Source organism: Oryza brachyantha, chromosome 10, assembly GCF_000231095.2.
Source record: "Oryza brachyantha chromosome 10, ObraRS2, whole genome shotgun sequence".
Taxonomy (NCBI): domain Eukaryota; kingdom Viridiplantae; phylum Streptophyta; class Magnoliopsida; order Poales; family Poaceae; genus Oryza; species Oryza brachyantha.
Window position 1 is genome coordinate 10,884,443 of NC_023172.2, and position 14,846 is coordinate 10,899,288.

At 40.2% G+C, this 14,846-nt stretch overlaps 2 protein-coding genes across 2 annotated transcripts; one reads left to right on the forward strand and one right to left on the reverse strand.

Moving 5' to 3' along the window:
- Positions 1-9,825: 9,825 nt before the first annotated feature.
- LOC121055586 (putative glycine-rich cell wall structural protein 1) lies at positions 9,826-10,596 on the reverse strand. Its single transcript, XM_040528418.1, has one exon. The coding sequence runs from the start codon at positions 10,594-10,596 to the stop codon at positions 9,826-9,828; it is 771 nt and encodes a 256-aa protein (XP_040384352.1).
- Positions 10,597-13,565: 2,969 nt separating this feature from the next.
- Positions 13,566-14,339, forward strand: LOC121055585 (putative glycine-rich cell wall structural protein 1). The gene has a single exon (XM_040528417.1). The coding sequence runs from the start codon at positions 13,566-13,568 to the stop codon at positions 14,337-14,339; it is 774 nt and encodes a 257-aa protein (XP_040384351.1).
- The last annotated feature ends 507 nt before the right edge of the window (positions 14,340-14,846 follow it).

Consider the following 14,846-nt stretch of genomic DNA (forward strand, 5'->3'; position numbering starts at 1 on the left):
ACGATCAAATAAGAAGTGCGTATCTGTGTAGTCCTCTCGTCGCTTATTTCCAAGTCGCCGCGAGCAGAAAATGAATGCGAGGTTTCCACGCGGACGTCGCCCATCGCGACCAAATAATTTGACGCTATCTGTGCATTCTCGACCGGCTGGACTTGCTGGTGTGATATCGGTGTTGTTGCTGTGCCAACTAACGTGCTACAGTGACCATGAACAGTGTAATTAACTTTGTAGAAGCACCGAGAAGCTAGGCAATCAGAGGAGAAGGTAAGCATAGTAATGATAACTCGTAATTAACTGCTCCAAGTACTTCCATTTTAAAATCTTGATCATTGAAGCTTGCATGAAATTTGAAGGATAAGTAAGTTATATTTATATAATATCCTTGACTCCTGTGGGATATTTGTGAAATAATCAAACTTAAAATCTTGATCAGGCTAGCTCCAGAGTCTCTGAAACTGGAATGAAATTAACCACTTAGAATTTGGCATGTGATCGATTATCCGAATCCTGTTGAAATGGGATAAGGGATATTTTGTTCCCTACTTGGCTCCTTCAAATTTTTAAATCGCAAAATGGTCAAGTTGATGAACTGAAATGTTTGGAAAAATTATCCGATCGATGCACCGAGCAATAGCTTAGATACGCACACCCAATTATTTATTTAGAATTATCTACACTATATGCGTCCACGCGGAATTACATCACTGAAAGTAATCGTCATTTGCAACTAGTAAGTGCTTTACCCCTTGCTAATGAGGATCACGTGGATTTTTTTTTAAAAAAAAAGTTATTTACTCCCTCGCTTCAAAAAAGTTTTGTCCAAAATAAGGGATTAATTTGTGACTGGAAAGAAAATGAACGAGGGTAACTAGGAGCATACACAATTATTAACTCATATGCTCTTCATCGCAAAATAACTTTATTTTCCACTGTCCCATGTCTACCAATACAAAGGCTAAAGACTAAAATATCCTCCACTTTATCAAATCGCAATACAATTATGCCCTACTTTATACATTTATAATGCATTTATTAATTGCTTTCATAAACTCCAAAAATCAATGAGTACTCTAAACTGAACTAAACTGAACTTGTTTTGGGACAAACTAAAATGGCTAAAAATGATCTAATTGAAACAGGGTAATAATTATATCACCAAAAGGGCAAATAAATAGGGACATGAATTTCATTTTACTTACATACTAATATATCTAAAATTGATCAAATTAGTCAGTTATTTTGAGACGACGGAGGGAGTAGAATGCAATCCAGCGAGGATATAATGCTTCATGAAGTTAATTAATCCCGGTGTAACTAACGGCAGATTTTCACTAATTGTTTAAGCTGTAAATATCTGCAGATTAATTAATTACCTAATTGAAAGTGTGATTGTTGGTGTAAAGTTACAAATAGCGTTGGTACTTTCTGTTTCTGTTGGCTGAGCATGATTGCAACGGTTAATCGAAGTTTTTAACCAGCTCTAGCACATTTAGAATGCTGCTTAATTAGCTCAGCGCTTTCCTGATCTCAAATCTCTGCAATATGTAGGCTACTTTTCTACCCCTGCTTTTCGAGCCGTTTAATTATCTTTTCTTTTTTTTTTCGTTTTTAATTGGCACCAGGTAAAATCCGGAGCTTGTGTTCCACGTGTGAAGTCTCGGAGGGCACAGGTTACGTTCTGTCCAACGAGTGGACTGTGTATGTACCGAGATTTTGTGCTGACTGACCGGATCAATCGCTTGCAGGGCTTACTACTGCTGCATTTTTTTTTTATGTTTTAACTTTTCTATAGAAACTTATTTTAGAAACAGATCTTATTAGTTTATAACTAATTATTTTCTCGGTGTTATGTAATTGGTACCCTGATCCAACAAACAAAAACTTCACAGCAGCTTAGCCACGCTTGCTGCCATGGGCGGATCCACGGTGTAAGGAGTGGGGTCCTAGGATCTCACTCAAATTTCATATTTGGTGTATTATTAATGTGTAATTAAGTAAAAAAAATTAGCACACTAACAATTCTAATAAGGTGCCCTCACTCAATTTCTGAGCTAGGTCCACACGTGATGGGGCTCGATGCTAAGGAAACTGAAGCCAATGGTCATTTCGGATATAAATTATGAACCGTTAGAAGGGTAAAAAATAAATACCTTGTTTTACAAATAAACCTTTCCAAAAAAACTAGTGTCGATGACTTTAAGTGTAAATTAAGTTATTTATGAATAGCTCCTCAGCCCCAATGTTTATGTCATTGACCTCTTTACGTTAGCAGCCATGTGAGCTAGGGTGTCGACATGAGCGTCGTCAGTGTGAGATGTTGTCCTTAGCGCCAATAACCTTGGTACCATGAGAAGGATTTTCATTAGTAGAATACGTATTTTAGCGATATATTTATAAAATAAGTTTTGAAAAAGCTAAAATGTAAAAAGTCATGCTCACTGTTGCATAGTGAATCCCATGTAGCCAAATCTAGTTTTCATAGAGGACGACAACCTTGATTTGCTGTTGTGCGCATTAGTACACGATTTTCATAGATAGCCAAGAAGCTCCTGCCTAGCTCCAGTTGTCTGTAAACATCTTGATTTTCACATGCAGACGCAAACAGCACGTGAAAACTAATTTTTGCATGCAACCCTCTTAAGGAGGCCTACTATGAAAACTATTTTTCTCAAGTGGGTATATTAAATCACCTACCCGTAATTTAAAAAAATAAAAACAAATCCTAAAACCCTAGAAGCCACCGCTGTGACCATCATCGTTTTAAGCTATCGGCCATGAAGTCTTGGTGAAGGTTGTCCCGACGTCGAGGTTGAGGTCATCGTGGCATAACTAGGAGAAAGGTAGGGGTGTAAGATCTAAAACTCTTAAAACATCGTCATCACTAGATCTACATGTTGATTACCCTCTTGAGACTGGCTCCGGCGTCGTCACCTCTCTGTCATGCCTAGGAATGATGGATCCACCCCTCCCATGACTTTTGCCGATGTTCACGCCACCGACTACTCTAAGATTGAGGAGGAGAGAAGATAGGGATGAAAGGAGAGAAAATGAAGGGAATAGTTGCACACAACCTAGATCATGTGTAGCCTCCACCCCTTTCAAAAATCTAGTATTCTTTTAGGCCACGTTCGGCAAAGGAGGGGATAAGTTAACTTACCCAGCGTGAAAAACGGAGTAATAAATTAGTACATGATTAATTAATTATTAAAAAATATATAATAGATTAATATGATTTTTTAATACAACTTTTCTATAGAAAATTTTTATAAAAAATACACCGTTTAGCAGTTTGGGAAGCTTGCACGTGAAAAACGAGGGAGCTAATTTAACTTACACATGCTGAAAAACGCGGACTTAGTGGGGCTTCTTAATAAGGCAGTCTACGAAATTCTGTTACTTTTGCAGGTGGGCTTGTTGAGAGGCCCGTCGCAGGCATGCCTTTACCAAGCATCCTTGAAGTTTTTTTTAATTATATTGTTATTCTTTTAGGCCACTTGTAAAAATAAAGAAGGGTGTTTCGAAAATCTCTTTTGATTGTAAGGGTAGGAGGCCACTTACGAAGAAACATTTTCATAGACGACGAAGAAAAAGGGTATGTGCGGGGGTATTTTCGCAAGCGACCGGGTTTGATATGGTGTTTTCAGGGGCGCGCGGTTTTGCCCACTCCAGACCACCGAACAACATGCAGGTGGATCCTGATTTGGTCGTAGTAAAATTGTTTGGGCCTGAAAAAACAATTTTTCTACTATTGGCTGTGCTAGAATGAGTCTAACCCTTTTTATGTCCTGAAAATAACACTTGCATGCAGCAAGGCAATGGTCGTGCTAAGTCAATAAAGAAGGCTTGTAGTTATAGCCTCCAGTCTTAGGCTGCATTTAGTTGGCAAAATATTTTGAAGACATGTCATATGGACGTGTACGGTCATACATTTGAAATATTAAACGTAGCCTACTTATAAAATAAATTTCAAATTCCATTTGAAAACTGCGATATGAATTTTTTGAGCCTAATTCATCCGTCGTTAGCAAATGTTGGTACTGTAGCACTTATGGCTAATTATGTACTAATTAGGCTCAAAAGATTCGTCTCACGATTTCCTCCATAACCTTGTAATTAGTTTTAATGTTCATATGTATTTAATACTTTATTTAAATATTTAAAGATATAATATGATGTTTTTAGAAAAAGTTTTTGAAAACAAAACCGGGCCTTAGCTACAATAGTTTCAAGGCATAATGAATGTACGTACTGATCGATTGAACGATAGTATGATATGTGGTGTGATAGAACGGTACGTACTAACCGACCAATTAATATGGCCACCAGCCAGCTGAACCGCAGACATACACACGCACATCAAGTCCATCAACACGTGTACTAGCTTGTACAACCCAAATCAACTCCTGCTAATTAACCGCTTTATTTGACATTCAGGAGAGAGACCGATCGACCGATGAGCACGTACAGCGTCAACTCAGATTTTAGATGAGGACGATTAGAAAAAAGAAAAGAAAAATGAGGAATATCCCCATAGAACTGACAGATGGATGGATCGCCTGCGTTGGCTCACGAAAGGTGAAAGCCTAACCGACGCGCTGTATGTGAGTGACACTGCCAGTACGTTTTCTTACGTGTGTGCACTGTGCAGATAGAGAATTGACTTAGGCGGTCTTTGCTTTTCCGAGACTTTTTTTTTTTTAAGTTGCTGTCCCATTTGCACACATTAAATATAGATTATTAATAAAACTTATCTAAGAGTACTCTAAACTATTTCGCGATACGAATTAATCTATTAAGCCTAATTAGTCCATAAATAACGAATGTGATGATACAATAAATATTTGCTAATCGTGAATTAGTTAGGCTTAAATTTTTTTTAATGAAATAGCTTTTATTTATGCAATTAGTTTTGTTATCAGTCTATATTTAATACTTCTAATTGACATGACTAAAAAAAGGTCTCTGGATCACATTCACTCTTCGTTTCTTAATTATGGTTACTAGTCAAATTTAAATTTCAACGTTTTAGAAATTTTTTATTCTATGTTTTTAGATCGATATATATATATATATATATATTTATTTGTTGCTTTGAAACATGTCGTTTGGATGATGAACTCGAAGAGGTGTGCGCTCCAGCTTGCGCGCGCTTGACTTGGCTACCTTGAGACGCACGCGATCGAGATGGAGGGACGTAGCGGGCGCCACGCGGTGCGTTGTGGTGGTGCCGGCTGACCGATCTGGCAGCGGGCGCGCGCTGCCCCCTCTGCAAATCCCGCGGGGTCCGGCCGGCCGGTCGCGGTGGCAGCACAGCATGGATGCAGCTCGGGATAGCATGCATATGATGTGTAGCTAGTGCGGGCGTTAGGTTGGGTCGCGGCCTCGCGGTGTGGGTACTTGTTGGGTGTGGTGGTGCCACGGCAATTAACCGAGCTGATCGATCGATGCTGAGCTACAGCTACTGCGTGCTAGCCAGCGAGACCACCACGTACGCGCGTACGTACGGCGAGCTACTCCCTCCATCTCGTAATAACCTCATTTTTCGTTTTTTCGTGATTCGTCTTATTTAAAAAATTTATACAAATACTTAAAAAAATTAGTTACGTATAAAGTATTATTTATATTTTATCATCTAGTAACAATAAAAATATTAATCGCAAAAAAAATTCAAATAAGACGAAATGGTCAAACGTTGGACATGGAAAAATAAAAACTAAGGTTATTACGGGGCGGAGGCAGTAGCTGGCTATAGCATGGGGCGTCGTTTTTTCTCGGAGACATAAACGAAAACCCCACGCAGATTTGATGGCGTACGATGGGGTGTGGTTTGGATCTAATGATTTTTTTTTATCATTGTCATATTGAACGTGGTGTGTTTTAATAATAATCTATATTTAATATTTCTAATTAATATCCAAATGACAGGGATAAAAAAAAAGTTTTAACTCTGCTGCCGACCGGTCGATCGATCGGGACGCGCGGCCGCGGGCGCCGCCTGTCTTCGTCGCGGGGAAACTCCGTGGGCTTTGATGCCGCGGGCGCCGTTCCTAGGCCGGGGGTGCATTGGGAGGGATGCCGTTGAGGCTAGCTAGCTTCTTCATGTGTCCATATGCTGGGCTGCACATGTAACTAACGGAGGCCCAGATGCCCAGCTCCGTATTCCTTCCCAAGGCAACCACCCGCGCGTTCGGCGTTGGGGGTGGTGGAGTGGACTTATTATCTCGATACGCCTCTTTAGTGACATGGACAATATTGGCTCTGACATAACCATACCTATATTCATAATAATAAAATAAAGCTGCGAATTTTTTATATAGGACTTACTTATTTTATATGTATATATGGCCGCGTTCTTCACGCCCCAATAAGTTAACTTATCATCCTCGTTTTTTCCACGCACACGCTTCCTAAACTGCTAAACGGTGTATTTTTGCAAAAATTTTCATAGGAAAGTTGTTTTAAAAAATCATATTAATCTATTTTACATTTTTTAATAATTAATAATTAATTAATCATGTACTAATCTATTACTACGTTTTCCGTGCCAGGGGTAAGTTATCTTACCCCCACCCCATGAACGCGGCCTATATATAATAAATATTGTGCAATAAGTTGTGTATATTATTATTTGCGGAGCTACTTGCATTGGTGAAAGAAATGAGAGCGATCGTATAGAATAAAGTTGATTGGACACCAACTCATAACCTTTTTCAAATGTTGTCCTCAGCTAACCACGATTAATTTTAAACCATATATAAAGTCGTGAAGCCGTTCCAAATCCATCCCACGGTATGATGTTACCTTGTATGACATCATTGACTGGCCCTAAGCCTACTCATGATCCTACAATTGACCGGAAGTCTACTGAATCCTCCACCAGCTCTGCTAACATATGCTCCCCTAGAAGACCTATAAGCTCTAACCTCTCGATGTCCTGACCTAGAACCAAATCCCCGTTTGCCTCCATTTTCTGAGCAGCCACCATCACCACCTCCTTCTCCGCCTCTGCCTCCAGCACCAGTGCAAGAAAACCTAGTTAGTCTCATATCACTGGATACTCCAATGCTTAACAAGAGCAGACTGAAGCTATGAATTCCAAGTTTAGTTGCAGCCGTTGTGAGCGTAGTTAGCGAAAAGTAAGATGGACTTCTATGTTACTATTACTGAAGTATTTATAGCATGAATATAGTGGCCGTAATGCACACCTACAAATGATGTGATACTGTTAAAGTAATGAAGTATGACCAGCCTGCTACGTATGATCAATTGATGATATACATTGATGGATTTTTTTTAGAAAAATTATTATTTTAATAGAAAATCGTAAAATGAGAGGCCGTCCGTGGAAAATCGCAAAATTAACAGCCTGTTAAACTGCCACGATTTGATAAGGGTCATATCAAACGGTCAGCAGTCGACTGGGTACCTGATCGAACGACCGCGAGGCCGACCGGTCCTGTCGAACTGCCATGTTCGATAGGTCTGGCCAGATGCCTATCGTCCTCCTACATGTCGACAAGGAGGTGGGGGAACCTATCGTCCTTCTACATGTCGCCAGGGAGGTGGGAGGGCCCAATTGGCCTTCTGCGGTTCGACGGGCCTTCAACAGGTCGCTCTGCATCAGGTGGTGGACCTAATCGAATGTTGGGTGTTCGATAGGCCCCCTATCACACTTCTGCTTATCGAATACCCATCGTTCGACAGATCGCAAATTTTGTGATTTTCAATAAACGGTCTCCAATTTTACCATTTTCTATTAAAACAATAATATTTCTCAAAAAAAATTCTACATTGATGTGCCAGGGTCGGGAAAGAATCACATCATTAATGCGAGTGCTGGATCTAATATAATCACAGCGATTTGATCAGCATCCGATTAGTAGGAAGTAGTATATCATTGCATTATTTGCATATATATATGAGTCGCATCACTAGCTAACCATTGTTTACTGTGGTGAAATCTTTGCATTGTTTAGTATTAGTACTGAACGCAGCGTCTTCAGATGACTTCTCGCTAGCGTGGCTTTCCTGGATAGGGTCCCCTGCACCGACGTGCATCATGCATTTTCAGACCGCAATTGAAGCCGATCGATCTGCGAGACTATGTAACGCTGATCTGATCTTCTTATAAAAGATCGAACTACCTCTTATAAATTTCTATGTTCCCAAACATCAGGATATAGATCTTGGTCTTTATAGTTATATGGGAAATTTTATCATTGCTTCAGAAGATATTGGGAGTTATCACATTTTCTAATATAAAACTTCGCTATCCGAACGTACTAAAATTTTACATAAAAAAAATTTAGTACCTTGAAATTTTCTGAAGGATAGTAAACATTTCCTGGTTATATAAGCACCTTTTTATTGTTATTCTTATTGAAAGGGAGAAACCTAGCTTTGGTGCGTCGAAAAAGAATTCGAAGCATGAACACGCTCGGTTCCAAAATAAGTTTTAAAAAAACAGAGAAACTACGTTATGTTGCAACTGAAAATTTTCGGTCCTTAGGAAAAAAATTAGTACCTCTGGCTATATAATAACTTGGGATAACAAGGTTTACACCCGAAAATATACGTTACATCTCGATAGCTTCTGAACGATGATAAAATTACAAATATTAGAAATACCCAAGCATCCAACGGCCCATGTAGGTATGCATGCATACTTTGCAAAAGCAGCCTAACCTAGCTGAAGCCCAATAGCTCATCGTCAGCAGCTGGACGTCTGAACGCCACAGTTCAGTCCTGTCCATGCTTTGCCTGACATTTTTACTTTCTTTTAAGCCGAGGCGGAATTGTTCCGCTTTTATATTAGAGATAATTTTGTTCTTATTCTTATTTTAGATTCTAATACTGATTTTACTCATCTTTTTTAGGGTTTTTACTTTTACTCCTAGTTTTTTTAACTAAACCAACAATCTGTCCCTCTTTTGGATGAAGGAACCTAACGGTGTTAATTTGGAGATTAAAAGTACTCTTTTACCCTTTCTCGGGAATTTTATTTTTAGCCATGATGTTTTTTTTACCATGTTGCTGTATATATTGCTGTGATTCACAAGGGAGGGCAAAAAAGCAAGCTACAAAAAACAAGGCTAAAAATAAAATTCCCGAGAAAGGGTGAAGTAGTACTTTTAACCCGTAAGTTAACACCGTTAGGTCTCTCTATCTAAAAGGGGATAGACTGTTGGTTCAGTTAAAAAAAAATGGGTAAAAATAAAAATGCCAAAAAAATGGGGTAAAATCAGTATTAGAATCCGAAACAAGGACAATAACGAAATTGCCCATTTATATTAAGAAGAAGAAAATTGATTCAGTTTATTAAAAAATCGAGCCAAAAAACCTTACGAATGCACGCTTTGCTAGACTTGGCTCATCACGAGCCTCCATCGATTTACAGTTCTCACAGTGCCGATCGATCGGCTAGAATCAAAACCAGACATCATGTGGTTGATCATATTTCAAGTTCTATTATTGAAAAAAATAAAATTTTAAGTTATGTACAAATAATTTGGGGGCTAAGTTTTACAGTGTGAGACTTGATACCTCAATTGATTTCTTCAGAATTCAACTGCGGCAGTACAGTATGAGACGTGGTTTGTGTGAGGTACTTTATTGATACAGTGGTGTATAGAGCCAAAGATTGATTATGCTTCATATGACAACAAATAACCACTTACAAATTAATTACAAAGCACACATTCATAAAGAGCCAAAGGCAAGCCTTTATTACACAGTATATTAGTTGAAGTGCACAATATATTAAGTTTGATCATATAAGTGGTACCGTATGCTTAGCATGGAGCTCCTTCAATTTAGATAATGGCTCTATGGGTGCCCACCGGCAGAACCAGACCCGCTTCCGGAACCACCTCCGTAACCACTTCCACCTGGTCCGCTCCCACCGCCTCCACCACCGCCACCACCACCTCCTTGGGCATATCCACCATATGGTCCATATCCGCCAGCTTGACCATATCCAGACCCAGCACCATACCCATACCCGCCTCCATTACCACCGCCGCCACCACCACCGCCACCACCGCCGCCACTAGCATAAGGTCCATATCCTCCCGCTTGACCATATCCAGAACCAGCTCCATAACCATAACCACCGCCTCCACCACCACCTCCGCCGCCACCGCCGCCACCACCACCGCTAGCATATGGTCCGTAATATGGGGGGTAGTAAGGCCCATAAGGTCCGTAATAACCACCTCCACCACCTCCTCCTCCTCCTCCGCCGCCACCACCACCGCCACCACCGCCGCCACCTCCGCCGCCGCCTCCACCATAATAAGGTCCATAATAAGGCGGATATCCTCCGCCTTGTCCATATCCAGATCCAGAACCATACCCAGATCCACCACCTCCACCACCACCACCGCCGCCGCCTCCGCCTCCACCAGCGTATGCTCCTCCAGGACCACTAGCCTGGCCATATCCTGAACCAGATCCGTAGCCAGAGCCACCCCCTGACCCGCCACCACCTCCCCCTCCGCCACCCCCAGCGGCGACGTATCTAGCTACCCTAGCATTGGATACTCCAATGCTCAGTAGCACAACAAGGGTAATAGCTAGGAGCTTGTTTCCAGCCATTTTGAGCTTACTGCGATTGAAGGATGAGATGGACACAGAGCAATCCTGAACAGGTATTTATAGTGCAGGTAGGGAGACCATGGAAGACGGTATACATTGCAAAATGACACTTGTAAATTCATGGTGACGAGATGCAGCAGTTTAATTACCTCTTCAACGAACGATTAGTATTAAAATGGAGCGGTGTTACACTACGACTTTTGCTGGATAAATCCTGCAAGTGAACATTTTGTGACTTGGCCTGATCGACTGTTACGTGTGGATTAGCTGAGTTTGATAATGATACTGCATCGCATAAGGCCAGGTCAAGTAGCAATACCACGTACTCGAGTTCAGGCATTTGACCATGCATATCTATCCATCACAGAAAGCAGCATATGTAGCCTGACAAAAATAGTTGCCACTAGTACTAGAAAATAGCAGACGACCTTAATTTGTTGTTTGCCCACCAAAATCTACAAGTGGCATTGACATTGTGCTGTTTAATTTAACTGCAACCATTTCATAGATTGGCCTTGTCTAATCCGTGTAGCTAGTGCTTAAGAGCACACTGTACCAGTCTGAACTATGAACAAATTAATTAGATTTTACTTCAAGGCATTATATCTTTTAGCATAATATTTCTCTGTCTCTGTATATATACATATATATCACAAGCCTGCATGCATGCCAATGTAATATGGTTTTCTAAAGAATATATAGAGATATTAAATTTTTGAAAACTTTTATGATCATTAATGATTAAGAAAAGTATCTCAAGGTACCAAACTTTTACACTAGACCATAGGATATTTTTCAGTATTTTTCTAAAAACGATAAAATCGCTTTAAATATTTACATTAGAAAATATAATAACTCTAGGCATGACCCGTAAAGCCCATGAGTTTGATGATCAGCTGATCTTCGCAGGTACAGAATCGTCATGATCCGGTCTGATAAACAAAAACATCCATCAGCGCGCAATAGATCTACTGGAAATTTCGCGAGCTGGGTAACCTGTGCTTTTACTGGAAATGTTCCCCCTTTTACAGATTTTCTTACTGATCGATCGAGCTGTCACGCTGTGAGTACAGCTTCAACGAAACTTGTTACTCCTAATAATTTACCTAGGATTATTAATCTGATGAATCTGTGTGCGTTTTACAGGGTACGTACGTGACGACTGACGAACGAGCTAGAAGTGTTTTAAGCATTCAGATGGATAGTTATATATTGGTTTAATTAGTTGATGACGACAGTGAAGTGATCGATCGAACAGAGAGACACACGATATATGTTAATATATTATAGCCTGCGTGTTGACGTCGCATGTACTACTCGTACGTTCGTAGCGTGTGTCTGCCTGAGTACGTTATCAAAACAAGCTAACCTAACCCTGTGCATGTAAATTGCACATATATAGGACACTAATTAAAGTACGTATCGACATCTCCAAATCAACGCGGACTCGTACTCCGTCAACGGGACATTTATTCTTCATAAGCGAGACAAATTCGATAGTGTATAATTGTTCATACAGTCTTACGTACGCGTACTAACATTTTTCTCAATATATATAATGGAAAACCCACAGAAGGACAATTGTATATTGAAGATGGAGGTCAAAGGTTAAGTTTTCTTTTATCTCACTAAGTTCATATTAAAATCTAACCCATATAACAGTAGTTATACTAGTTACGCACTTAGTAATTCTGATATTAAAATACATAATTCTACGAAATAAACGATGATGGAAAACCAAAAAAGTCAACTTTAAATTTAAATTTTGGTTTATAAGTATAAATTAATATCATCATTGTCGATATATATGTAATATCATGGATTCGTGGGCGACGTGAAAGACTCATCTATTTTGCATGTCGAGGGAATTTATACTCTAAATTCAATAAATCATTATTTATTGATTCCAAATTACACAAATATGAAAACATAAAACATTGAAAAGCTACGAATAAGACTTCAAACCAAGTACAACTTGATATTAATCATTGAAAAAAAGTATGTTCTATTATATTATGTTATACACATAATAACAGGTTTTGACTATGCATAGATTTATCTATTGATTGATGTTTATTATTTATATATGTCAATATTTATTAGTATTCATATGAATCTAGATAATACTATAAAATATTATATTATGAAAAAGAGGTAGATTTAAATTCTTGTAATAAAGTCGTACGCACCCGACTCTACCACCACGTTATACCGCAGTTTTTCATGATCCATTCTCAATAGTCTACATACTAACGTAAAAATGAAGCATTTCTATACAGTTCTGATCATGTGTAGACAAGAGGGGCAAACGTTCTCTTCATGAAGAAATGAGAGTAAATTTTACAAAACTACATAGCTATCACAAAACTACACATTTGACATCAATTTTATCAATTTTATCCTAGAACTACAACTCTTGTAATTTTAAAAATATAATAGTGCAACTCTAAAACTTCTATTTTTTTATAACCTTAAATCTAAGGTTTTCAGGAAAATTTGTTGTAAAATTTGTAATTTTATGATTCATAACCTTAAATCTGTAGTTTTGGGATAATTTGATCAAAGTAATAGTAGTTTTGTCAGGCTACATATGCTGATTTCTGTAATGGATAGATATGCATGGTCAAATGCCTGAACTCGAGTACGTGGTATTGCTACTTGACCTGGCCTTAATTATGCGATGCAGTGTCATTATCAAACTCAGCTAATCCACACGTAACAGTCAGGCCAAGTCACAAAATGTTCACTTGCAGGATTTATCCAGCAAAAGTCGTAGTGTAATACCGCTCCATTTTATACTAATCGTTCGTTGAAGAGGTAATTAAACTGCTGCATCTCGTCACCATGAATTTACAAGTGTCATTTTGCAATGTATACCGTCTTCCATGGTCTCCCTACCTGCACTATAAATACCTGTGTGCAGGCTTGCTTTCTGTCCATCTCATCCTTCAACCGCAGTAAAGCTCAAAATGGCTGGAAACAAGCTCCTAGCTACTGCTTTCGTCGTGTTACTGAGCATTGGAGTATCCAATGCTAGGGCAGTAGCTAGATACGCCGCCGCCGGCGGTGGCGGAGGGGGAGGTGGTGGCGGGTCAGGGGGTGGCTCTGGCTATGGATCTGGTTCAGGGTATGGCCAGGCTAGCGGTCCTGGAGGAGCATACGCCGGTGGAGGTGGAGGTGGCGGCGGAGGTGGCGGTGGAGGTGGTGGATCTGGATATAGTTCTGGATCTGGATATGGACAAGGCGGAGGATATGTGCCTTATTATGGACCTTATTATGGTGGAGGCGGCGGCGGAGGGGGCGGCGGCGGTGGCGGTGGTGGCGGCGGAGGAGGAGGAGGTGGAGGTGGAGGTGGTTATTACGGACCTTATGGGCCTTACTACCCCCCATATTACGGACCATATGCTAGCGGTGGTGGTGGCGGCGGCGGCGGTGGTGGAGGTGGTGGGGGAGGCGGTGGTTATGGTTATGGAGCTGGTTCTGGATATGGTCAGGCGGGAGGATATGGACCTTATGCTAGTGGCGGCGGTGGTGGCGGTGGTGGTGGCGGTGGCGGTAATGGAGGCGGGTATGGGTATGGTGCTGGGTCTGGATATGGTCAAGCTGGTGGATATGAACCATATGGTGGATATGCTCAAGGAGGTGGCGGTGGCGGTGGTGGAGGTGGTGGGAGCGGACCAGGCGGTAGTGGTTATGGAGGTGGTTCCGGAAGCGGGTCTGGTTCTGCCGGTGGGCACCCATAGAACCATTATCTGAATTGAAGGAGCTCAATGCTAAACATACGGTACCACCTATATGATGAAACTTAATATATTGTGCACTTCAACTAATATTGTATGTAATAAAGGCTTACCTTTGGCTTTTTATGAATGTGTGCTTTGTAATCAATTTGTATGTGGTTATTTGTTGTCATGTGAAGCATAATCAATCTTTGGCTCTATATACCACTGTATCAATAAGTACCTCACACAAACCACGTCTCATACTGTACTGCCACGGTTGAATTCTGATGAAATCAATTGAGGTTTCAAGTCTAACACTGTAAGACTTAGCCCCAAAAATTATTTGTACATAACCTAAAATCTTATTTTTCAACAATAGAACTTGAAATATGATCAAACAGATGAAGTCTAGTTTTGATTCTAGCCGATCGGCTTTCTGATAGACTGCAGATCGATGGAGAGTCGTGATGAGGCAAGTCAAGCAAAGCGTGTATTTGTAAGGTTTTTGGGCTCGATTTTTCTATAAAC

Excerpts from the sequence above, each read along its gene's own strand:
- LOC121055586 (XM_040528418.1), bottom strand. The coding sequence starts at position 10,596 with ATGGCTGGAAACAAGCTCCTAGCTATTACCCTTGTTGTGCTACTGAGC.
- LOC121055585 (XM_040528417.1), top strand. The coding sequence starts at position 13,566 with ATGGCTGGAAACAAGCTCCTAGCTACTGCTTTCGTCGTGTTACTGAGC.